At 39.0% G+C, this 24,469-nt stretch overlaps 3 protein-coding genes across 9 annotated transcripts in view; 1 reads left to right on the forward strand and 2 right to left on the reverse strand.

Annotated features, from left to right (window-relative positions):
* Window positions 1-456: 456 nt before the first annotated feature.
* On the reverse strand, window positions 457-11,681 carry erap1b (endoplasmic reticulum aminopeptidase 1b). Its single transcript, XM_060883262.1, has 18 exons — window positions 11,511-11,681; window positions 10,681-11,196; window positions 10,401-10,539; window positions 10,116-10,250; window positions 9,096-9,216; window positions 8,741-8,895; window positions 8,188-8,301; window positions 6,322-6,453; window positions 5,994-6,152; window positions 5,358-5,515; window positions 4,869-4,948; window positions 4,417-4,600; window positions 4,146-4,305; window positions 3,822-4,006; window positions 3,052-3,213; window positions 2,835-2,975; window positions 1,023-1,104; window positions 457-940 (listed from the first exon to the last, which is right to left on the reverse strand). The coding sequence occupies exons 2-18, from the start codon at window positions 11,178-11,180 to the stop codon at window positions 755-757; spliced, it is 2,793 nt and encodes a 930-aa protein (XP_060739245.1). The 5' UTR covers window positions 11,181-11,196; window positions 11,511-11,681; the 3' UTR covers window positions 457-754.
* A 625-nt stretch (window positions 11,682-12,306) lies between these two features.
* naaladl1 (N-acetylated alpha-linked acidic dipeptidase like 1) lies at window positions 12,307-21,721 on the forward strand. The gene is made up of 19 exons (XM_060884143.1): window positions 12,307-12,634; window positions 13,095-13,267; window positions 13,930-14,048; window positions 14,956-15,078; window positions 15,953-16,145; window positions 16,244-16,337; window positions 16,437-16,541; window positions 17,530-17,615; window positions 17,831-17,950; window positions 18,310-18,395; window positions 18,722-18,785; window positions 18,930-18,997; window positions 19,089-19,180; window positions 19,540-19,633; window positions 20,055-20,136; window positions 20,215-20,388; window positions 20,536-20,623; window positions 20,726-20,818; window positions 21,419-21,721. Exons 1-19 carry the CDS (start codon window positions 12,432-12,434, stop codon window positions 21,603-21,605), a joined length of 2,244 nt encoding a protein of 747 aa, XP_060740126.1. The 5' UTR covers window positions 12,307-12,431; the 3' UTR covers window positions 21,606-21,721.
* Window positions 21,720-24,469, reverse strand: part of arvcfb (ARVCF delta catenin family member b) — a 122,977-nt gene continuing 120,227 nt past the window's right edge. For all 7 annotated transcript variants that reach the window (XM_060884139.1, XM_060884142.1, XM_060884140.1 and 4 more), the window contains one exon: window positions 21,720-24,105. Coding sequence is in view for 2 of the 7 variants with exons in the window: in XM_060884142.1 (XP_060740125.1) it covers window positions 24,100-24,105 (6 nt within the window). In the remaining 5 variants the exon portion in view is untranslated. The remainder of the gene's footprint in view (window positions 24,106-24,469) is intronic.

Below are 24,469 nucleotides of genomic sequence, written 5' to 3' on the forward strand. Positions count from 1 at the left end.
AACAATAATTCATCCGTGTGTTTGTTAATGCGTGCAATGTGGCTATGTAAATAAAAATAGAAATCAGATTTGCCAGTTTAACATTTTCATTTCCAAAATTAAATTGGTCTGATTCTGCAGTATTGTAAAAAATAAAAGCAAAATATTTTTTTTCTGATTACTATGATTTTTTTTATTTTATTTTATTGTTATAGCTACATTTATCCTGCCTTGATGCCCGATGACGCCTGAGCACAGGCTTCCCGTGACTCGAGGTAGTTCGGATAAGCGGTAGAAAATGAATGAATGAATGAAATGAACATTTTTAAGGGCAAAATAAAAACTCTGTGGCTGTACTGTGTATTGTGGGCGGGGCTTTGTTCCCTCTTCTTCAGCAGCAACATGGAGATGCCTGTACAGTGTGATTCAGTTAATACGATAGGTTTTTATTTTATTTGTAGTTGTGTCAAGACTGACTCAATTTGAAAAGAGTTTTATTTAAAAAATTATATTTAATCTATCAGAACATTTCATTTAATTCGGCACAAAAATACAATGTAAAATATAAACCAGTAGAACAGAAAAAAATTAGTTCTCAAATTTTAAGTCACAAAAAGTGTCTTTAAAAAATAACAGTGACTTTAGGAGCCTATTTAGTGTGACAAATAAAATAGGCAAAAAAAAAAACCCTTTTAATCTCTCACACACACTCACACACACACACACACACACACACACACGTACGTCTCACTATTTTTTGGCTGCTTTTGTCTCTTCACAGGTCAGTGTGCATGTCGTATCGCTTCTGTTGTTCCGGATGGTTCTTATCCAGCCAGGCCTGCAGCAAAGGCAGGTTCTTGTCCATCCAGCGAATGTTCTCGTCCACGTTCTCCAGCGCTTGCTGGATGCACCTGAGGTCAGCGCCTGTCTCAGCACTCAGGGAATCAAAGAAGCTGCGAATCTGTCAGAGCACAGAGACCTGAGATGAGCTCACATAGAACCTTATGCTTGAGCAGAAGCAAGATACATGTTCTAATACGTACCTCCTCCAGCTTCTCTCTGGTAGAATACTGGCTGGTCACGCCCGTCACCATGTGTGCTATGGAGTGAGAACCGAGGTCAAACCTGAAAGACAGAAGTCTGTGGTCAAGCTGGAGAGACACTGTTTAAAACAAAGTTAGAAATGCTAGAATTAGCTTCCGGCAAGAACTCCAGCCATTTAAAAAGTTTTATTTATTGATGTGGAATGTATTAATTTATAACTATTTATAACACTTATTTTGATTTTAATTCAACACTGACTAGCAAGACACAGCCTGTGCAGGAGATACAGGCCAGGTGATAGGTTTGATCTGTATATTGAGCTTTAAATATAGCACAATGTGAGAGTGGGAAAAGGATGATACAATACGGATGATATGGATGACAGTAGTAGACTATAGTGTTCTGGCATAGTAATGTATAAATATGTACGGTGGCCAAGAAGTGCAAAACACATTACCAAATCCGAAAACACATTAACAAATCTGAAAACACATTAACAAATCTGACAACCCAGAAACGGTAGTGTATCATTTTTGAATGGAAACTTACCGATCATTGGACGAGACACCTGTCACTCAAGATATACAGGTATGGAATCTTATGTGTAATGTGTAAAGTTCTCCGTTTAAATATAAGAAAATAACAGAATTAATCCAAAGAAAGAAAAATACAGCCATAAACTCAGCACCATAAATTGTTGAGCTACAACAATATAATTCTTCATGGGCAAGATAAATATCTGATGCTATAATCAAAATATATTTAGTCTACCACTATAAGACAGGTGGTGCTGTTGGTTATTGAACTTTTGTCTTAATTAATGGCACATTCTTTGAGCTGGTTGTGGTTCAGCGCTCATCACTTCCATGTCAGCAGGTTCAGAAATACTCAAACCAGTCCATCTGATACCAACAACAATGCCTTGGTTAAAAAACACTTAAGTGCCATGTTGTCTTCATTCTGATGTTTGATGTGAACATTACCTGAAGCTCTTTATTAGGACAAAAGTCAAAGTTGAGTCTCTATGCTTATGGGGGGTGAACTAGGGCAGGCTTTATTACATCATTGTGCATAACCACTAACCCTGCCGTGCTGTGGTGCAGTGTAAGTGCCAGAGGCTCAGGTATGTGTGGTCTTTGGTTCTTAGCCACACTCTACTCCCCTAGAGCCCTGAGAAGAGCTAGAATGTGATTATGGTGTTTTTGTTTTCTCTTAATTCAGAACACAGCTTCTTTTCTCGTTAAAGAATCAGGACAATGTTGAGTGATGTTGGATCTATACTTCTTTAATTTGGCTAGTGCCTCTTGCTTTACAAAGGTAAGCTAACATTATAGTAAATTATTAAGTTATCTGGCCATCTGATTGTGTTCTGCTAGACAATGAAAGATACATAACAGTGGAGGATATTAAAAAGAAATGTAAGTGTGCTTTGCACCATAATGTGCACTGGAGTGATGAAATTGAGCAATTATGAGAATTTCGGTAGCACCACAGATACTACAAACATTGGTGCCAGATCCAGTACCAGATGATGCACACAGATCTAAAGTTTCACAAAGATGTGTGAATCTTTACCACCATCTTTACCCACCAGCAGCCAATCAGAAACACAATCCAGCATGAAAAGGAAATCACCCAACTACAAACAAGTTACAGGGAAGTGGTCAGAGTCTGTCTAAACTACACTATGTAATAGCCAAAGGTTTGTGAACTTAGTTTACAACCTGATTTGTGTTCAGCTACATAACTACATAACAGAACATCATCACACACTCTCTGTTGTTTAAAAAGCTACAAAATATTCTACTCACTTCTTCACCAGCGAGTCCCAGTTTGCCCTCAGGAAGTCCCAGGCGTGTTTATAACCTTTAGGGTTCTTACTGATGGACACCACAACGTAGGGCAGGTCCTGTGTCTTCATCACGGAACCCTCTAAACTCTGCTCCATCATCCTAAAGAGATTTTATTATTATTATTATTATTATTATTATACAAGTTTTAGACAAACTCATACTTTCAAAATCTCACCATTTCAGTTTGTGAGCAAGAGGACTGATAGACAGTGCTGACTTGATCCGGATCTTCAGAGATGTGTAGAGTGTTTCACGATACTTCTCAAACAGGAAGTTCCATCCTTCCTCAGTGCGAGCCCCGACCGCAAACACTGCCAGGCTCACATCGTTAGGAAGACTGCAACAAGAGAAAAATAATTTACAGTAACGATTAAAAAAGTAATACTGATTAAAGACTAAAGTCAAAAGACAGGAATCAGCTACACATCGAGATACACAATGATATCCTAAAGCGCTCTTGAATTTCTCATTCTGGTGGAAAAGGTACTGTAAAAATGTAAAATTAAAAATTAAAACAAAAATACAATAAAATCTCTTAATGAAGCATAGCAACTGATTCTACTGATTCTACTGATCCACATCATCTGGAACCTGCACTGACCTGGTGGGAATTCAGCAAGAATTCCAGGGATCAACAGAATTTATCACAGTCTAATATAATATGCTACATGAGACTGTGACTTTTGGTGAAGGTCTCAACCTGAACATTCTCAAGAATATATTCAGGTGATTCTAACCACCTCACTGATACATGGGCACTGACACTGACTATAGACAGATAGTTGATTGACTTTTTTCTTATTTACTGGTTAACAAGTAAAACTAGTGCACCCACACTGCCCTGTCTGTCTATAGAAGCAAGCTTGAGATAGACAGAGAGTAACTAAGACAGAGAGACCACAAGCGTTTTTGCAGCCATCTACATCTATTTAGATGAACTCTGACCTCATTTTGCCATCAGACTCCTTCCACTTGTTGAAGAGCTCACTGGCGGTGGAGATGCAGGGTGGGTGACCCCTTACACACGCGAACAGGAGCAGATAACTGCGCAGCATTCTCTGAGACACTGATCCATCATCACTCCAAACCTGCTTGTCAATCAGCTTGTGAAACAGGTGCACGATGTAGCTCTGTGTGACACATTTGTGGTACATTTGAGATTAAAATTCTCTAAGAAAGAGTCACAGGTATGTACAGCACATATGTAATACTGTTACAGAATTCTGTAGCCATCATCTGTAGCCAACTTCTGTATGATATATGACTGACCTTCATCTGGGTCTCCAGGGCGTGCAGTGTGTCTCTCTTCTCCATCAGCTTGTAAAGTGGCACAAGCTCACTGAAGCCCTGCGTCACGGGCATGATCTCCGTCTCCTGGCTCAGATACAATGACAGGTCTAGAGCTTTGTCCAGTGGCAGCTTCCCCACACTGTATAACAGAGTGAAGGTTTACTTGAAAATGTACCATGACTTATAAGATTGATAATAAGAAATGATACCTGATGAAGCTAGATTTAAGATCGGCAGGGAGACAGCTAACCTGACCAACTGGAAGGCGTTGTTGATGAGACTGGTCCGGTCTTCGCTGCTCAGAGCCGTGTGGTTGTGTTTGAGCAGAGAGATGAGGTCACCCCAGCCTGAGCCCTCATAATGAACGATGTAATATCCGCTCATGTCCACATTAAACTTGATCCAGTCCACTTCCTCAGGCAGGTACAGCACATCTGCCATCAGGATATCAGAGGAATAAAAGGTATTAAGATATATTAGAGAAATAAGCAGTCAAATGTTCAAAACTTCAAAATTTAAGTACACAATTTCCACCCTTTTACCCCAAATGTAGTTAATTAGATAAAATATGTTTGGTGTGTGAGCTTTGCTTTGGCTTTTACACTGGAACTATGAGATTAATGTAATAACTGTAAGGGAAGTTTATTGCCACCAGTTTAGTTCTGTTAGTTGGTGTGTGTGTGTGTGTGTGTTGATACAAACCTGTTTTGGTCTTCAGCAGGAAGCGATGCACTGTGTTTGAGCTGCTGGTGATGTATGTCAGAGGAACGTGCCACAGGAATCTGTTTCCAAAACAGGAGCAGTCAGTAAACAGGAGCACAGAAACACCACAAGCCTGTAGTCAGTCACACACATATGCTTTCTCTCACTGTTTCCCCATCACATCTTGGAATGATAAACGTCTCTAACTTGCCTTTCACACCGGTTAAATAGACATTATGCAGTATTTTAAATATCATGATAAGTACATAAGTTAAACGTATAACTACAGCTGCAGTGATGAGTTTGCTCAGCACATTTTTTAAACTGTAAGAAAAGCTTAAAAGATTGAAATAAACCTCTACCGTCTCATGGCATGCATTATTTGTGTGAGTGCCTAAATCAGGACGACACTATAAATTATACAACCAGGAGACAATAATGGGATTAATTAATCAGGTAAAATTTGTGAGATCTTAGTGCTGTATTCACCCAGAGGTTTGGGATGAGTCTCCGCCTTTTAGGAACCGCTCCTGACTCAGGTGCACTTCACGACCTCTGACCTCCACCGTAATGAGCGGGAAGCCTTCCTGCAGGGTCCACGTGTCCATCATCTCCCGGACGTCCACCTTGTCTTCGGAGTGCTGCTTCTGTGAGAATCAAACACGCAGTTTTATTCACAACCTGACAAACCGACACAGCTAATGTTCACTCATTTACCTTAAGTTATAAAGATCAGACAGAGCTGTATATTTTTATTTTGTTTTACGCTAAATGTTCCATCACTAAGGAGTCACTTTAAGTATGTAAGCTAAACTATTACTTAGGTTCCACTTTTAAATTGTATTTATATATGTTAATACAAATTTCCCCTACTATTTCAAAAACAGGACACAAAACAGAATTTCAGGGATTTTTATTTGAGGATTTTCCCCTAACACTAGTGACTATTTTACGAGGCAACAAAACTCACTGCCATCACTTTTGTTTTTTTTTTAACACAACAGACTTAATTTGTACATTATTTTGGCTGCAATGTAGCCAATTTATTTATTTATTTATTTACAGTTTAATTTTAAAAGAACATATTATACTGATGTATGTTGTTTATTTATATATAAATCTTACATTTACACCAGTGTTTATGCTCCTCACAGCGGTTAGACTCTCCCACAGGTGTGTGTTGACGGTGTTCTGGTAGCTGTAACGTTTCAGGTAGGCAACAATCCCCAACTTAAAGTCTTCAGGGCTCAGGAACTCTCTCAACATGTGCAGGATACATGCACCCTGACCCCCCCACACACATACACACACACACACACACACACACACACACACACACACAAAGATGCGCACATTTACTTAAAAAAAGCTTTAAAATTCCAGGGTTAAAAAACACAACACTGCAATAATCGTTATTATTAACTGTTATTACTGCACAATGTTGCTGTCAAACCTTATCATAAGACACGTCATCAAACATCTCCTGTATCTGAGCAGGGTTCTCCACAGGGGAAGACACGGGGTGAGAGGAGCTTAAACAGTCTACCTCCATCGCCTCGAAACACTTCTCAAGGAAATAATCCTCCTGCAGAAGACAACACAAACCGTCACATCTACATACAATTTAAGGAATATCACTTTTGTTATTTTTCCACAGAAGTCCTAAGCAGCTCTGCATTTCTTTAATTTGTTTTCTCGTTATCTCGACATCTCGTTATCTCATGATCACAACTTTATTTTCTCCTGATCTCCCCATTTTTTAATATGTAATGGATTATTAAAACATTAAGCCTTTATTCTCATAAGTACTGTCAACTGTTTTGTATTCATTTTGTCACATATCTACTAAAAATTATGAAGAAAAGAATAATATTTTTAAGAAGAAAATTAAATCGTTATCACGACAAAACAAGAAAGAAAGAATATAATAATGCATGGTCTCTTAGGACATCTGATGTTTCTGTTTTTTTATTTTTTATTTTGTTGTGACATGTTGAAGAATCTGAAATTGCTAACAGTAGGCCATCATATAAAGAGATTATGATCTTTATTGTCATAGACATGTATGATTATATATTAATACACCCAGAATGTATAAACTATAGCCTCCTTTTTAATTTCTACTACACACCCTTTGACTTATGGAAGTGCTGTTAAGGCTTGTCACAATGATTTCATATGGTAATGGACATGATTTCGATCATAATAGCTGAAAGGAAGAATAGTTTTTGGTTCTTTAGTTAATAATGTCGGGGGTTTAGCTGCTTAAACTGCGTGTTGTGAAGCTGAACAGTGACTGAACACCGGCAAAGTGAAACGCTTCACCAGAGAGTTAATTAAGTCTTCTGATATACATATAAGATGAATCAGACATATTCAGAACGAAATATTAGACTTGATTCTGCACAAAATGACACGAATGTACAAATGAACATGAGCTGAAATAAGGCGCTGCGAATAAATGAATCTACTCGATGAAATAAAACACAGACAGCGAATAAAGCAGAAGAAATAACTACAATATTATAATGTTATTATTTTAGGAGATTAGTTTTTTCCACAACAAGGAAAGTTTTCACATGTTTTTATTGCTATATATTTTTTAAAGTTACTATTTAAAATGTTCAATCAAAATAAAATGTTTATATTCTGAATTTTATTTATTCTACTCATTAACTAAAATGTGATTGACTAATATTCTGTGCCATGTTTATCAGATATCCATTGACTGAAATGAATAAATGACATTAGTTTAAAAATAAACGCTCTTGTTTACAGCCAGGTTTGTTCTTTGCGATAAACAATACAACACGCCAACGTTTGGATTGTGTTGATTCTTTGCCCCATATTGTGGTCTATTGCTTTAAATATCTGAATCTCAGCTGCAACATTTGAACATCTGAGGTGTTTTTTCTATCTACAAGTGTGTTAAGCAAACATTTTACTTTGGTCAACTTGTTACTACTTTATTTTTTATTACGTTTCATTCGATTTTATCTTTTCTCTATATTCTCACTTATTGGTGTGGTTCAGAATGAATCAAGTTACGAATCATTTTGAAATAATCTTCTATTGTATTGAAGGAATCTTTATGAATGAATCTTTTAAAGGACTCGTTTTAAATGAATCTCTGAATTAATTGTATTACACAAATCATTGTAAATGTTTTTCAAATAATGGTTCTGAAAAAAAAAAATGTTTAAATAAAACTTATTCCCTGAAAAAAAACACTGTAAACACAGTCTGAATTCTAATCCTTGAGTTAAGCCTGGGACAACCTTTAATGTGTTAATTTTATGGTTAAAGGTGAAAGACTCACCACTTGCAGCTCAGGGTTGGTGATGTTCACAGACACAAACTCCATGAATTTAGCGAAGCCTTCGTTCAGCCACAGATCGTTCCACCACTGCATCGTCACCAGATTACCAAACCACTGTGGAGGAGAACCGACGACATGGCTCTAGGATCTCTTATACATATTATACAGGACACTGCTCACAGAAGACCTTTCTTTTTTTTACTATTTTATAATCATAACAAAGACATCAACATAAACCTATTCTGAAGCTAATTAAATCAGAATTATTTCATTTAGATTTCATTAAATTATTTAGGAGGCTTAAATCAGGAGACTTTTTTCAAATAAACTGAGCTCCTCATTGCTTCTCCTAAGTTCTACATGAAAGTAAAAAAAAGAAAGAAAGAAAAACAAGACTTTTACTTGTTAATCTCTTTCATTTTATAGTAAAACACATTTTGATTCAGAGATAAATGTACACATTGGTGTCCTTTGATTATTTACCTGTCTGTATAATGAAAAGGTAAACATGTGAACAGCTTTAAGCCCGAGGAACATGTAGGAAGTGTGGCACCTGATGAGCGAGCTCGTGTGCGATGATCATGGTGATGCCCAGCTTGTCAGAGGCCGAGGACTTGTGTGGGTCAAACAGCAGAGCCGACTCTCTGTAGGTGGTCAAACCCCAGTTCTCCATAGCACCTGACTGGAAGTCCGGGATGGCAGCCAGGTCTGTGAGGAAAAAAACAGACAGCAGGAAATAAAGAGAAAGCTGCTGTGAAACATGACTACAGACAGATAGACACGATTTTATCTCTACCTGTTTTCTCAGATGAGGTCCTGTGCTTTGGATTGTAAGCTAATTAAACTCGTTAAAAAAGAAATTGACAAAGCCGAGCAGTTGATGGAACAGTTATATTTCAGATGTTCACCTTGTTTAGGGAGAGGGTAGGGAATGTCAAAATAATCGTCATAGAAATCCAGCAGCTTCACTGCAGCGTCCAGGGCAAACTCGGCCTGCTGTATCTTCTCAGGTACAGTGTACACTGAGATCTGACACAACAGAACACGTTAATTCTTTTCAGTATGTGAATATTAAATACATGAATTAAACATTTGACTTCAAGTAGAAAATATCTACAATTTTAGTACAGAGAGGCCGAGAAAAGTAAAGAGTAAATTTGAGTAAGATTATAGTCAGTATTGAAGGAGATCTTCAAGGCCTCTCGAGACCTTAATAGACTTTATTAAGATCTCGAGAGGCCAGAAAAATAGTCAAATGTGCCGATGCCCATTATCATCACCATCATCACCATCATAATTCTAGCTGGATTCTGTGAGTCAAATCATTTGACTCAGTTCACTAGTAAGAGTCGATTCTTCTTTACTTTCAGTTCCCAAAAGGCTTGTTGACACGATTTTACTAAAAATAATAGCTCACCAATGTGTGTCACTCTGTTGAATAAATGTATAATCTACAATATTCAGTTCAAGTCAACTGATTGTGTAGCGATTTTAACAATGGACAATGTCTCAAAGCAGCTTTACAGAAATATATTTGTAGTTGTTATAAGACGTATTTAAATAAAAAAATAGGATTGAACATGGCATTGATAAAAACTGTAAAAATCCTGTATTATTATTATTATTATTATTATTATTATTATTATTATTATTATTATGCTATATAAAACATTAATTAAAGTTGAATTCAAAGAAAACTCATTTGGTCATTTATCTTCATCAACATACAAAGAGAGCTGTTCAAAGAGTTTTATTTTCAATTTTATTAGAAATTTGAATAAATTTATTAAATACTAAAGTTTATTATGTACTGACTGATTTATAATTGACTATTTACTGCATCAGTCGCATTAAGTGAACAAAAAACTAATTCAGTCACTGTAGAAAATCTCTGTGTGATCTGAGTGAAAATCATGTGCCTCTCTCACCTGGACTCCATGCTGACTGTGTTTGCTGATAGACAGGAAATCACACACGATGAAGGCCACCAGGTAGGTACTCATCTTCACAGTCTCATCAAACTGATCCTCATACAGACCTCCTGAGAGAGGCAGCGTCCTCAGCTGAGACAAATGAGACAAGACAGAAGAGACAGACCCCAGACTCGTCATCCAAATTATCAGGTGTACGCTTGTAATCTGAGCCACAAAGATTTTTTACGTTTAATTCCAAAGAAGAAAAGAGCTGTGGACTATATGTTGTGTGAGTGTTACTTTGGGCATGTTGGAGATGGCGAAGTATTTGCTCTCTCTGCGAATCTGAATAGAGAATTTGGCTTTGAACGCAGGTTCGTCAAAACAGGGAAAAGCTGCTCTTGCACTTGTTGGTTCAAACTGAGTGGAAGCCAGAACCCTGTTGACATAAACATCAGTCACGTGTGTAATTAGTGGAATATTTTCTAGAAAATGTGGAAAGAATTCCATATATATTTTTTCCAATATGGGGTTCAGACTTGTTTATTAGAGATCCATTAAATTGTGACTGATTCCTCACCGTTCCTCTCCATCACTGGCACGGTACGTGCTCTTATAAAACCCGTGGAAGCTCTCAGACAGTTTGGCTGCAAACTCCAGCTCGATGACATACACGTTTCCTCTCCTCAGCACCATTTGTTCGCTGATGAGAGCAATCTGCTGGTAGGCAGGATACTCCAGCACCCTGAGAGCTTGGCTCTGACCTTCAGCCAAACCTCTGAGACCAGCCTTGGAGATGTTCAGGTCCTTGCTGTGAAGAACGATGGTGTGAGTGTCCTGAAGGACGTCCACTCGGATCTTCACGCTCCCACTGAAGTCGAGGCTGGTGAGGTTGGGATGGATGAGGAGAGTGTAATGGAAGGGAGAGAGGGTCTGTGGAAGCCTCATCTTGTTCCAGGGGAAAGCCGCTCCGCTAGTCGATCTGGGAAAGGAGGAATCGTGTTCTTCTCGGTTTGGTGTCGCCGCAGTCCAAGATGATGACACAAAGAACAAACAGAGGAACAAAACCAGCAGGGCCATGTTCTTTCTACAGGAACTGCAGAGAACAAGGAAGTGGAAATGAATCAAATGTATCTTATAGTACAGTTCAAATTCAGCACCCTTTCAACATACACACCATCAATATGTTTACATTTATGATATTTAGTATTTATTCCCCTGATTGGATTCCTGATTCATTTACCTTTACATTTTAAACCACAAGCCCTGATACACACTGACACAACACTGCAAAATAGTCACTAATTAAATATAAATAAATAAAATAAAAACAGGCAAAATCTCCTAATTCGCCGGTTAAATATAATGAAGTATTGTATAAAGAATAGTCTGTCATTAATGTTCACTCACAATGACTCGGCTGCACGACATCCGAGAGAATGAAAGTGAAAATAAAACTGCGTAAATCAAATGCATCACGGGAAACTCACGCAGCTAAAAACACTGAACTAATTTTAAAAGATTATACTTTAAACAACAAAATAATTGCACATGTAAATTCACAACATAAACCCTCCTCTAAAATTAATACTTTAAGCAATAAGTGATATGCGCAAATAGTGTGATGGATTTCAAAATAAAAGTCCAGGAACGGTCCAACTGTGAGGTAAAAAAAAACACGGACAATATCTTCTCAAGAACAGCGGGGAAAACAGGATTTATTTATTTATTTATTTTTTAGATTTACTAAAATGTCTTACTTGCTCTTTTGGTTGTTTAATAGTTTTTATACACTTACATATTTACTTACATATATTTATTTTCTTATTGTATATTTTAAAATTAAGTAAATAATTAAAGTATTAATTTCTTCAATGACTATCTATTTTATTAATTTTTCCACTCACAGAACTCTCCCTGACCAGCTTAATATGATTAATTAAAATAAACATTAAAAAAAAAAACTAAGCCTGAAAAATAGAAAGACTAAAATAAACTAATAGCTTGTATGATAAATTGCGTTAGTGTATGATGTCCTCAAGCTCCACAGCTAGACGGCATGGTTTATGTTTACCTTTATTTTTTTAAGAGGAATAAAGTCCACAAGTTCATTAATCAGTAAACTTTACGGTCTGAGAAGACCTCAGAGTGCCGTATCTCAGCTTCTGTTCTTTAAAGTGTTGAACCTTCTGCCCTTTTCACACCGTAATCTAAAGTCTCATACGTCAGTAATAAAGCACAGTACGAGGTGTTGTGTAGCTGCAGATTAGTGTCCAGTGTAGATGCTGAAGGAGCTGTGAGAGCTGAGAGCTGCTGTGAGAGATCTTCATCATGCTGAAGAAGGTGCTGCTGTTTGCTCTGGCTGGAGCGGCTATATTCACTGTAGGGATCCTGATTGGCCATTTTGGGATCGATCAGAAGAATGTGACTCCGTTACCGGAGTGGGTGCAGAAGGTGAGTCAGGATGTGGACGAGAACCTCATCGAGAACTTCCTCGCTCAGGTGGACACCTTGCAGATTCAGGAGAATCTCCAGTGAGTTCTGACTGAAACAAGCAGCTTCACTAATAGAAGCTGAATGAACATTTCATAGATTTTATACACACAGCACAGTATATTAAATAAATTGACATTTTTGTTAAAGCTTATTATTTGTACTGAACTTGGAGTAAGATTTGAGTTTTAAAAAATATCTTTTTTAATTACAAGCTTTTTAGAGTCTAGAATTCTATAAAGAATACAAAGTGCAGAGTGAATGTAAATCAGGATCTCTGGGGATTACTAGCTGGTTACAGTCTCACCAGTTCCACTACACTAACATTAGCTTGCTGGACATTTGTTAGCTAGATAACAGCCAACATTATCCAGCACTTAGGATATTAATCACTGTACCATTTAGCTTCCTTGAGCACGTGTGTATATGTGTGTGTTTTAGTGTGTGTTTGCGTAAGTGTGTGTGTGTGTGTGTAAAACCCACTCTGCTGTCCTCCTCCAGGGTCCTGACCCGTGTCCCCCACATGGCCACCACAGCTGGGGACGAGGCCACAGTGGACTACATGCTGAAGCGCTGGCAGGACAGAGACTCAGGGCTGGATGCTGCATGGAGGGAGGATTACAGAGTTTATCTTTCCTTCCCAGACAAAGACCAGCCCAATAACGTGACAGTGGGTGAGTCCCAGCAGAGAGCTCAGTTCCTCTGAATGAAACACTCAGTGTGTAGTGTGTAGATTTCTCTTTTCTCCTACAGAAGGAGAAATTCTCACACCGTGAACATTATCAGTGCTGTACAGGGTTGCAGTAAACATCAGACATGTGAGATGCGATTTCAGAATCTTCCGTAACACTAAAAGCATTTAGATCATGCTGTCCTTACATGAGTGACTTTAACAATCCTATTAGTTTATTGGCTATAAAATGCTGTAACCATGGCGATAAGAGCTGAGAGCTCTCTCTTACCAGTCCATCATATAGTCCAGCTTTTTTTCTGCTATCTGACTACTCGAGAGAGAGAGAGAGAGAGTGAGAGGGAGAGAGAGAGAGAGAGAGAGAGAGAGAGAGTGAGAGGGAGAAAGAGAGAGAGAGAGAGAGGGAGAGGGAGAAAAAGAGAGAGAGAGAAATTAAAACAAAATTTGTGCAAATGTCCCTTTTTGAATAAATAAATGAAATGTATCCATGGTGATGGAGACCTTCAGATTTTATTTACTTGAACATATCAGTCACTGCATTTGTTTGCAATGTTAAACATGTTTAAAGAACGGGATCAGTTTAATATCCACGCAATGCATGTTACTGGAAATAGATTGGTTTTTCAGTTTATGTTGGTGTTTCAGTGAGAGGTTCTGAGGTGGTGGACTTCATAAGGGAGAAGGAGAAGATGTACGATCCGGATCAAGACACCCGGGACGTTGTGCAGCCGTATGCGGCGTTTGGACCTGCAGGACATGTCCAGGTGTGAATAATCTGTAATAATGTATCTACTTTTGTAACTGTGTGTGTAACTGTTTGTGTGTGTCTGTCTTTATTTGTCCTTCAGTTTGATGCTTCTCACTGATCCTCTCCATTTATCTGAACAACACTGTAATAATATAATGCTATAAATCATTAGGAATAAAGAAGTTACATGAAGTTATAAAAAAATAATCATCCACTGGCTGATGCGATAAAGTGGAGTTAATTATTTTTATAGCTGCATTCTCCAAAGTGTTTTATTCTTCACACTCCATAGCGATTTCCCAACAATTACAACAGTTAATTTATAATGTTACACTGCTCTGTTTAACTCCATTTATAGTTACATTAAATGTTGTGCAATGTCCATGCAACAAGTTAGCTGCGCTTATCACTTACGTTATAGCAGCTATAAAGACAAGCTGAAATTTCTTTGCTCTGAGTTAAAATGTAAACTCCTGACAGTCACAGTGACATTTAAAATATTACCTTGTTTTTTAACCTTCTTCTCAGAACACAGTGTGACTCTACACTATGCTGGAGGAAGCACACCAACCTCTCACGCTTTTTATTAACAGTCATAAAATGACATTTCATTTTTTTTGCCTCACTTCAGATTTATCTTATCTCTCCTGAGTAATCTTTCTGATCGATCCACTTCACACTCCCATCCTTCCTCTGAGTTACAGCACTAAGTAACAGATAGCAGGATGATAACAGCCTTTAAAAGACCTCCAACTCTGTAACCAGCTGTTTATCTGCTGACCTTTGAGGCTATCACAGGCGTCACACCGTTCAGCTCAAACCCGTCACAGAAGCTCGGCAGCTGCAATGCTTTCAACCTGAACTGACCATTAGTGCATCCGTCATTACGTTTCTTCAAACACACATCTTTATGTGTTGTACAGGGAAAGCTGGTGTATGCCAACCAGGGGAAAGTGAGTGACTATGAGCATTTAAACAAAACCCTGGGCAACTTAACCGGAACAATCGCCATCGTCAGATACGGAGGATCAGGAAGAGCTGATAAAGTGAGAAACCTCCATCACACACCAAACTCCACCACACACCAACAAACTTCGCCAAACTCCATCACACACCAACAAACAGCCAAACTCCATCACACACCAACAAACAGCCAAACTCCATCACACACCAACAAACAGCCAAACTCCATCACACACCAACAAACAGCCAAACTCCATCACACACCAACAAACAGCCAAACTCCATCACACACCAACAAACTTCGCCAAACTCCATCACACACCAACAAACTTCGCCAAACTCCATCACACGCCAACAAACTTTGCCAAACTCCATCACACACCAACAAACTTCGCCAAACTCTATCACACACCACCGCATATCACTAAACTCCATCGCAAACAACTCCACCACGCACCAAACTCCACCACACACAAAACACCACATTTACCAGCTTAAAAACATCCTGTCACGAAGATCCAGTTTTCTGGCTTCTCCTACTGTAGATTGTATACTACTATTATTGTAAAACCATGAATAAATTCACTACAGTTTAATGGCTAATAATAGCTAGTTTTTAAAATACCTTTACCTTTAAAATTTATGATTTTCCTCCTTTATCTCCTGATGTTCTGAATTCATGCCACATCAAGTTCAAATTGAGAAATATATCCCACACTTTATCTGGAATATTCAGTAGATTGCATTGAAGTGAGGATTCAAAGGTAGAGGAAGGTAGTAATGTCCTTGTCATTTCCTACAGGACATTGTGAAGTGAAGGTCACTGCTAATGAGGAAGCAACAGATCTTTGTGAAATTTGGATCTTTTCAATTCTTTTGAACTCCTTGAGTTTATGGGTATGCAGTCTTGTTAACTGAGACCTTTCTTTGACTCAACTCTTCTTTCATCTTGTGCAGGGTATAAACGCCGCCCCTTTCGGAGTCATCGGTGTTCTTGTCTACACAGACCCCTATGACATCAACGACGGGAAGATGTCTGATGTAAACGAAACCTACCCCCACTCGTGGTACCTCCCACCCTCTGGGGTCGAGCGAGGAAGTTATAACACCAACTTTGGAGATCAGCTGACACCATACCTGGCTGCCAAAAGTAACCGCACGTGATGTGGATATTCAGAATAGTTAAAGAATTATACATATTCAAGTATTTGAAATAGTTTGTTCATGAAAAACAAATCCCAATTTTAGATGGCACTTACAGAATCGATGAGAAGGACATCCCTGGGGTCTCTCCCATTCCCCTCCAGCCAATAGGGTTTGAAGATGCTATGAAGTTAATATGGTGAGTCAAGAATGGTTCGCTCCAACAATACTAATTATTACTACTGAGAATTAACTGACTTCTAGCTTTACTGATCTACATCTGTGATGATTGGTATAGTGAGCTTGATGGACCTGAGGCTCCTGAGAACTGGCAGGGCTCGTTTCCCTGCAAATACAACTTTGGTGGACCTGGATTCAAAAACACATCTCATTTAAAAGACTGGTAAGGTTCCATTTAACAGGTACGCTAAAGAAACCTCACCAGAAATTCGATATCACTGTCAGAGCTGCTGATGGAGAAAATCAGTCACCTGAACCTGAAATCCATAATCCCACTTGAACCTTCACCTCTCAGCCATATTTAGTTTTAAATTGTTTCCAGTCCTCCAGGAGATTTTGATAATTGAAACCTCTTAAACATTTTGGATCGTGTTATATCACAGCTGCAGATGTTCCTTTCGTCCATAACCTTCACCTCACACCATTCCTGCCATGTGAGAGATAACATCCAATCAGCTGTCCCCATATCAGACATTAATGGAGGTGAAGCAGATATCGAGGATGATATCCAGATTCAGATTCCTGGATGTTATTTTGATTATTTGACTATTTATCAACATTTGTAAATAAAACAGGAACAAAAAATACAGTGTATTGGTGTAGGGTGTTTTACATACTCAGAACCCAAAGACAAGAAATTCATTCTTCTCTAAACTGATTCACAACCATACTATGTGGGGATGTGGTAGCTTGGTGGCTTTGGGCTACAGCTCGAAAGGTTGTGAGGTCAAACCCCGGGTCTACCAACCTGCCACTAACCCTCAGTTGCTCAGTTGTATAAAAATATGTTTAAACGTGCTATAATTCACCTCTGTGGTTGTTGATACAGCTTCAGAATTGGTTCATCAAATGCCACTCAAGATTAATTATTTGAAAGTGAAAATATTTTAATGTAAGCAATAAAAACACTGATATGAGTAGCTACTATACAGACACGTAATAAAAAGACTGTACATGATGAATAAACAGTATAAAGAAGAGACAACCTGGTGATCATATGATGCAAGTTGAGATAAGTTACATTTTTTCCCTCCTTATTGTTATTGTGTAAAATTACCTGACTTTGTAAGACTTGTAGACCTCAGCTCCATCCACCAGGAAGTGATGTTCAGAAGATCTTCAGAGGTTCTGTTTGTGATTCTGTTCCCCAGTGATGTGAAGCTGGATGTGTTCAACAAGGCGGAATTAAGAGACTCTGCGAATGTGATGGGGGTGATCTGGGGCAGTGTAGAGCCAGGTGAGATTAGAACCTGTCTCGGTCTATTAAACTCCATCGTTAAAAATAGCTTCAATGAGACATTTATTGATTTGATCATTGATTTTTTTTTCATGTCTCTACTTTCATGAGACACAAAACTATTTTATCCTGAAGGCAACTTTTGCATTAAAAGATTCATTCAGAAAAACAGAGAAAAGTTTTTTTTTCCGTCTTATCTCCATGTGTGTGTTCAGACAGGTATGTAATCTATGGCAACCACAGAGACAGCTGGGTACACGGAGCCGTAGACCCCAGCAGTGGGACAGCTGTCATGTTGGAGATCACCAGAATCCTGGGTCAGCTGGTCAAGACAGGTGAAAATCATGGACAATAAATCATTCCTTGAATAAAAAAAAATCTTGAATGTTACGTGGGATTTTGTGGCATTGTTCATAATATCCAAAGCCTAAGAGTAGTGGGAGGGATATATGCTGTCAGTCAGAGTGACGCTGACCAATCCCAAGTGTCTGTGAGCTTGTGTATGAGAAAGAGGGCAGAACGCTTCACATCACTACACTGACTTTATAGTCCAACTCAAATTGAATGAGTTAATAATAAAAAATTCATAAAGCTGAGTAAAGGATTACGAGCTCGTACTGCACAGGTGTCGAATCGGAATGAGGTTTAGACAGGTACAGGTGTGTTCACATCTCTAGCTCTTTGTGTCTGAAAGGAAAATGGCGGCCTCGGAGGACTCTGATCTTCGGTAGCTGGGGAGCCGAGGAATTCGGTCTGATCGGATCTGCTGAATACGCTGAGGTGAGAATTAAGATGTTTGGTGCTATGGATTAGGAGATGTGTGTTTTTTGGGTATCACTGGAAGATGGAGGATTATCAATTAATATTATTTATTAGTATTAATTTATCACTACTAAAAATTCAAAATTCAAACCTAACACACTCATGAGATAAGAAACACATTTCTGAAGTTTATTCTCCTCACACACCAGTTGCAGAAAGGATGGAATTCTTGACAAGAGCAGTGCTTCTCATGAGTCACCTAATTTTGTGGTTCAACTTTAAAAGAAACAGAAAATTCTATCAAAATAAATAAAAACAAAGCCTGTTCCCTTGTGTTTTATCAGGAGTATATAAGCAAGCTGAGCCAGAGAACTGTGGCCTACATCAACGTGGACATCTCCGTGTTCGGTAAAGTTACACTGTCCCGTTCATCATTCCATGATGTTTCACAGTGCGATTATTAAATTAACAGGGTTTAAATTGTAAACATCAGGATTGTGAGACACCAGGAGAAAGCAGTAAGTAACAGTCTGTCCTTGTCCTCCATCACAGCTAACGCAACCCTCAGAGCCTCGGCTAGCCCCATAGCGCAGGACGTCATCTTTACTGCCTCCAAACAGGTGAGCCGCAGAAACCTGAGCAGCTCAGAAGTTCATACACCTCTGATAGATCCATGAGTATAAAAAATCTAATGTAAGACATGACCATCAGGTGAAGATACCTGGATCAGACTCCATATCCGTCTACAGTAACTGGAAACTTCATTCGAACCGGACGAGTCCCACACATGGAGTCATCCCCAAGTACCAGCTTCCATTCACTCACTTTTCACCTCAGTATAATAATAATAATAATAATAACAATAATAATAACAAGAATAATAATAATAATAATAATAATAATAATAATTATTATTATTATTATTATAATAAAATGATAGAAACTCACTTTTTATTTCTTGGAATGAGGTTTATAGACCTGTTCTTGTTAGCACAGCGTGAAGGTGAAGTTAAAAAACAGAGTGTTGCAGATGATTGAATTCTTACGCTCTGAGCTCCGTCACAAATCCCTGCATCCTAAGTGAGTGTGTGGAGGCTGATGAGGCTGAGGAGGTTGTGGTGGTTAAGGGTGCTGATTAGTTTTGTTTGTGTTCTTGGGGCAGTATGGGATACCTGACAGGAGCAGGAAGTGACTACGCTGCATTCATGCATTATCTGGGAATTTCCTCCATGGACATCGCCTACACCTACGACCGGGTCAGACACCTGCCTCTCTCTCTCAACTGCTTTACAAACTACTCTGGACTTCTCCGGATCCTTTCTCTCTTTCTTTTTTTTTGTTTTGTTTAGTTGTAATACTTACCAGAATTCATTTCTTTCTGAATTGATCCATGTGAAATATTTCATTTTTAGACTGTACAGAAAGAAAAGTTTTTCATTTGATAAACTTGTGTTGTTAATCATTTCTTCCCTCAAATCATCTTCAGTGTGTTTAGCTTTTGCTGTAGTAAAAAATTAGTCATATTCAACCAATCCGGTTCCTTCCCTGATCAGATCCTCACACTGTGCTTGGGGTTTCTTTTGTAGTGAAAATAGTGCAGATTTTTCACGTTTATATTTCACGTTTGAGGGTTAAATCCCAACTTTAATATTAATGCTGTCCAGTTTGTGTTTCCAGAGCAAAACCAGAGCACGTATCTACCCTGCATACCACACGGCCTACGACACGTTTGATTACGTGTCCAAGTACATCGACCCAGGTGAGCTAATGACCTTTAATACTTAAATGTCACCATCTTTTCTTCTCACCTGATGACATCATGTTTCTCATAATAAAGGCTTCACCAGCCACCAGGCCGTAGCGAGGACGGCAGGAAACGTCCTGTTGCGACTAGCCGACAGCATTTTGCTACCGTTTAAATGTAGCGACTACGCCGAGACGCTGGAGCAGTATCTCAAAGAAGCCGTGGAGGGCTTCGAAGCTGATCTGAAAGCGAACAAGATCTCCATGGGTACAAGATCAAACCATAAAATCATCCGATCTTATAACATTTTAAAGTAATAAAGTGCAGATCTGTAGGAACAGTGGACTCTGAAACTCTCCACTAACTGTTTGAGGTGTGAACTGAAACACAAGCTGGTCTTTTTTCTTGTGCTAGAACCCTTAAAGGAAGCAGTGAAGTCATTCCGGGATGCAGCCACCAGTCTGGAGCAGACCATCAGCAGTTCAGACGTCGTGAACAACTCGTACGTCATAACAATTAATAACAGACATCTGAAGTCTTGTGTAATCTCTTACTGCTATAGATAAAAACAGAAAAATGTTGATGATTATGACGATGTATGCAGGCCACTGAAAGCTCGCAGGATTAACGATCAGCTCATGCTCTTGGACCGAGCTTTCCTGAACCCACTCGCCTTCCCTGATAAATACGGATTCAGGTATCACTTCATACAGAAGACTCTAGATCATGCTTTAAACACTCAGTGTTGTTCTGTTACAGGAAAATAATCAACCACCAAAGTAACAGCTTCAACTCTTACAAATCAAGATCGGCTTAGAGAAAATTCCCCACATCACTGATTAGAAATGACTTAAATCTAGATTGCAGTGAATGAGCCTTTACTTCATTAATTATATAATTAATGTATGTAATTATATAATTAAGCATTATATTAAAACCAGAGCATATTAATATAAACCTGCACTGCTGCTATAGCTGCTGTTACAGAAAACACATCAGCACCTTCTGACCAATCAGAGCACAGAATTAATCTGGTCTAATCTCATATACTGTACACTCACTCCTCAGTCCAGTGTGACAGACATTTATTGAAGACATTTATTACTCAGGGTCAGGATGAGTTATAGTAAGTCACAGTGACATGAAAACATCATGAGTTCAGGAATGCCTCTGAAACGTACAGTACAAGAACACGGGTGTGTTCTAGTCTAACTGAACACCTCTAAAACAATGAGCAGAACTGAGCAGCATCTTCAGGTTGTGGTGATGAATTTAAATGTGATGGTGTCTCCTGCAGGCACGTGATCTGGACGTCCCGGTCCTCCAGCGTGGCAACGTTTCCAGGTCTGGCGGATGCAGCGGCTGCAGCAAAGAAAAGTGGCCTGAAGCAGGACTGGGACGAAGCACACAAACACCTGTCCATCATCACACAGGCTATCTCAGGAGCAGCACACACTCTCAATGAAGCTCATGCCACCCTGTAACACATAGCTCCATCCCAGCTGCACACAAAGATGTATAGAAATTTTCTTCAAAGATGTATAGAAATCTTTTAAATACAGTTGTAATAAATAGCTGGAATAAAATCAACTCAAATCTTTCCAGGCATGAATTTATTGAAAACACACCAAAGTGATACCCTACAAATCTCCGCTGGATTCTAACAAGTGCTGTGTTTCCCATCAGGGGGATTAGTAAAATGAACGGAATACATTCTGGAGCATCGTGGCATCAAGCACTACGAAAGCACGAAGGACGTTCTTCTGTACATCACAGACCCCGCCCTCATCACGTGTCTACAGAGTACAATGTAAAACACAAGGCAAAAATAACCCACCACCAGCCTAGAGACTACACTGAGGACATGGATTGGAGAGAGAGAGAGAGAGAGAGAGAGAGAGAGAGAGAGAGAGAGAGAGAGAGAGAGATCGGGGTAAAAGGAACAACAAAGAGCTTAATAGAAAACACAGTAATTCTCGATCTAACACAGAGAAAGGGTTAAGGCACATATGATAGTTACAAACACGTTTGCTACCAAGGTGTACATTTACCGTGTGTGTGTATGTGTATGTGTTTTGAGTGATATCTACAAAAGTAGTTCTGGATTCCACTTTTTCCTCTGTTTTGTGTAAATATACAATCTTAATCACATTGCCAGATCCACCGTTACACTATCAGACTATACACCAGTCCTTTGGTTGTGTGGTGTGGAAATAAAGGCAGTCTGGATGATGGGAGACACGGAACACACTCACCTTCCCAATACAAACTCATGTAACACACAAAGCCACTTCTTGTAGGTGATATTGGTGTTAGAAGTCTCGGTTATAACACTATAAAAAAAAAAAAAGAAAAAAGAAGAAAAAAAAGAAAAAACAAAAGAGAAAATGAAAAGCGATGAAGAGCGAGGAGGAGGAGGAGATATGCTGCAGTCGCATGCTGCTCGCTCACAGCTTCCTAGCAGGTTTTTATGAAATAATTCAGATGTAAACAAACAAACAAACAAACAAACAAACAATCACTGGTCCCAGCTGTGAGTGATCCATCATTCTGTATTCCCTCTACAGCATGGAAATGTCTGACATTTACATCACATTTACAGCGAGTGAGGCAGAATCCAATCCAGTCCAATCACAGAGCTGAGATTCAGGGCTTGGGGTCGTGCTCATGAGCCGAACCTTAACGCTCTGCTCTTACTCACTGATTTACACCAAATAATGCAGGATTTCTTTTCTTTCTTTCTTTCTTTTTTTTTTTAATAACATTTAGCTCAAAGCCTGAATTCTTGCATTTTCCTAAACTACACAGATGACTAGCGTAACTGAGTGTTCCTCCACTGTCGTCTCACACACCCCTTTAATTCCTTCTGGTTTTTACTACAGATTTAATATTAGACGGTGATGTTTTATGCCGCTCATCCTGATTTGAAACTCACAGACGTCTTAGCAATGTATAAAGAGTTGCTCTTGGCTCTGATTTTTTTTTATATTTACACTTACAACAGCAACAAAAATATAAAATGCTTTAAAACCTGACAGCGTGCTTCAGAAAAAAAACAAAAAAAAAAACACTTTCAACACTTTCCTTCACGCCGTCCTCCTCTTTTCATCTCCTAATGAAGCACAGCATACCGCTTGCTACATTAGCAGGGATGCTAATGCTAATCCTGCTAACAACAGATGCCTCCTAGCCAGTTAGCGAAGGCGATGATGTAAACACGCTCCTTTTAGCATACACTCACTGTTATCATACACTCTCTGTTCAACACTGCTGGGTGATTTTATAGTACAAAGGCGACACCAACACTGTGCACTGAAGTACAAAATACAAAGCGTGAAACCGGATCACAGATGAAATTAGCAGAATGTCACGACATAGTGGGTTTGTTTTTAAGTTCGGTTACAATCTAACAATTTCAAACCAAATACGCACACCTTTACTCTTCCCTCAAAACACATCCTTCAATCCACCATCTTCACTTCAAAAAAGAAAAGATCAATATCCAAAAAAAAAAACTTCAAACAGAAGAAAATAAGGAACTAAAAACTAAAACTAGTTTTTTTTTTTATTTTCCCTTCTACTTTCAGTCTGTTTCTTTTCCAGGCACATTCATGTCCACATAACCACGTTCACTTTGCCTGCTGCACTCATCCTTCCTCCTCTATCCTTCAGCCCTCATCCTTCATCCTTCCCTCATCCATGAGTTCGTGTCGTGCTGCTCGGATCCTCGTCACACTTTGGGAATGCACCTGTGTGAGAGGTGTGTGTGTGTATGTGTGTGTTCCTGATACTGTTCATCATTTCGTTTCATCTCACCAAATGAAAGAATGCACTGTTTTTTGTTTTTTTTTTTGTTTTGTTTTGTTTGTGTCTCTTTGCTGATGAGTCCACGTTGGTGAATCGTGGAGATAAATGGCAGTGTGGTGACTCGTGTCTTGTGAGATCCTTTGACTGGTTGTGACGTAGCGCTGACGCTGGCTAAGCCTGTGGAGGAGAGAAAGAGAGAGAGAAGCTAAGGGCAGACAGGAGTGAAAGAAAATACTTTCATTCCCCCCCAAACACACACAAACATTTACTGGGTGTATGATGAACTTGCATGAATAGGAACATGAACATGAGCAGAACTTTTCCACCACCACAGAGCTGTTTAACAAACTGGGGCTGAAACTGTGACAAGTCACGATGCTCACGTTTCACAGCGTTTCTATAGAAACCCCTTTCTCCAGCACTGAGTTGGTGGAAAAGCAGCAAGAGCTGCAGCTGTGTGTGTATTATTTACAGCTGCACATCCAGATGGATTTGGGATGTGGTAATGAGTGCGAGGATGACGAGCTGGATGATCCTCATG

Source organism: Tachysurus vachellii, chromosome 12, assembly GCF_030014155.1.
Source record: "Tachysurus vachellii isolate PV-2020 chromosome 12, HZAU_Pvac_v1, whole genome shotgun sequence".
NCBI lineage: Eukaryota > Metazoa > Chordata > Actinopteri > Siluriformes > Bagridae > Tachysurus > Tachysurus vachellii.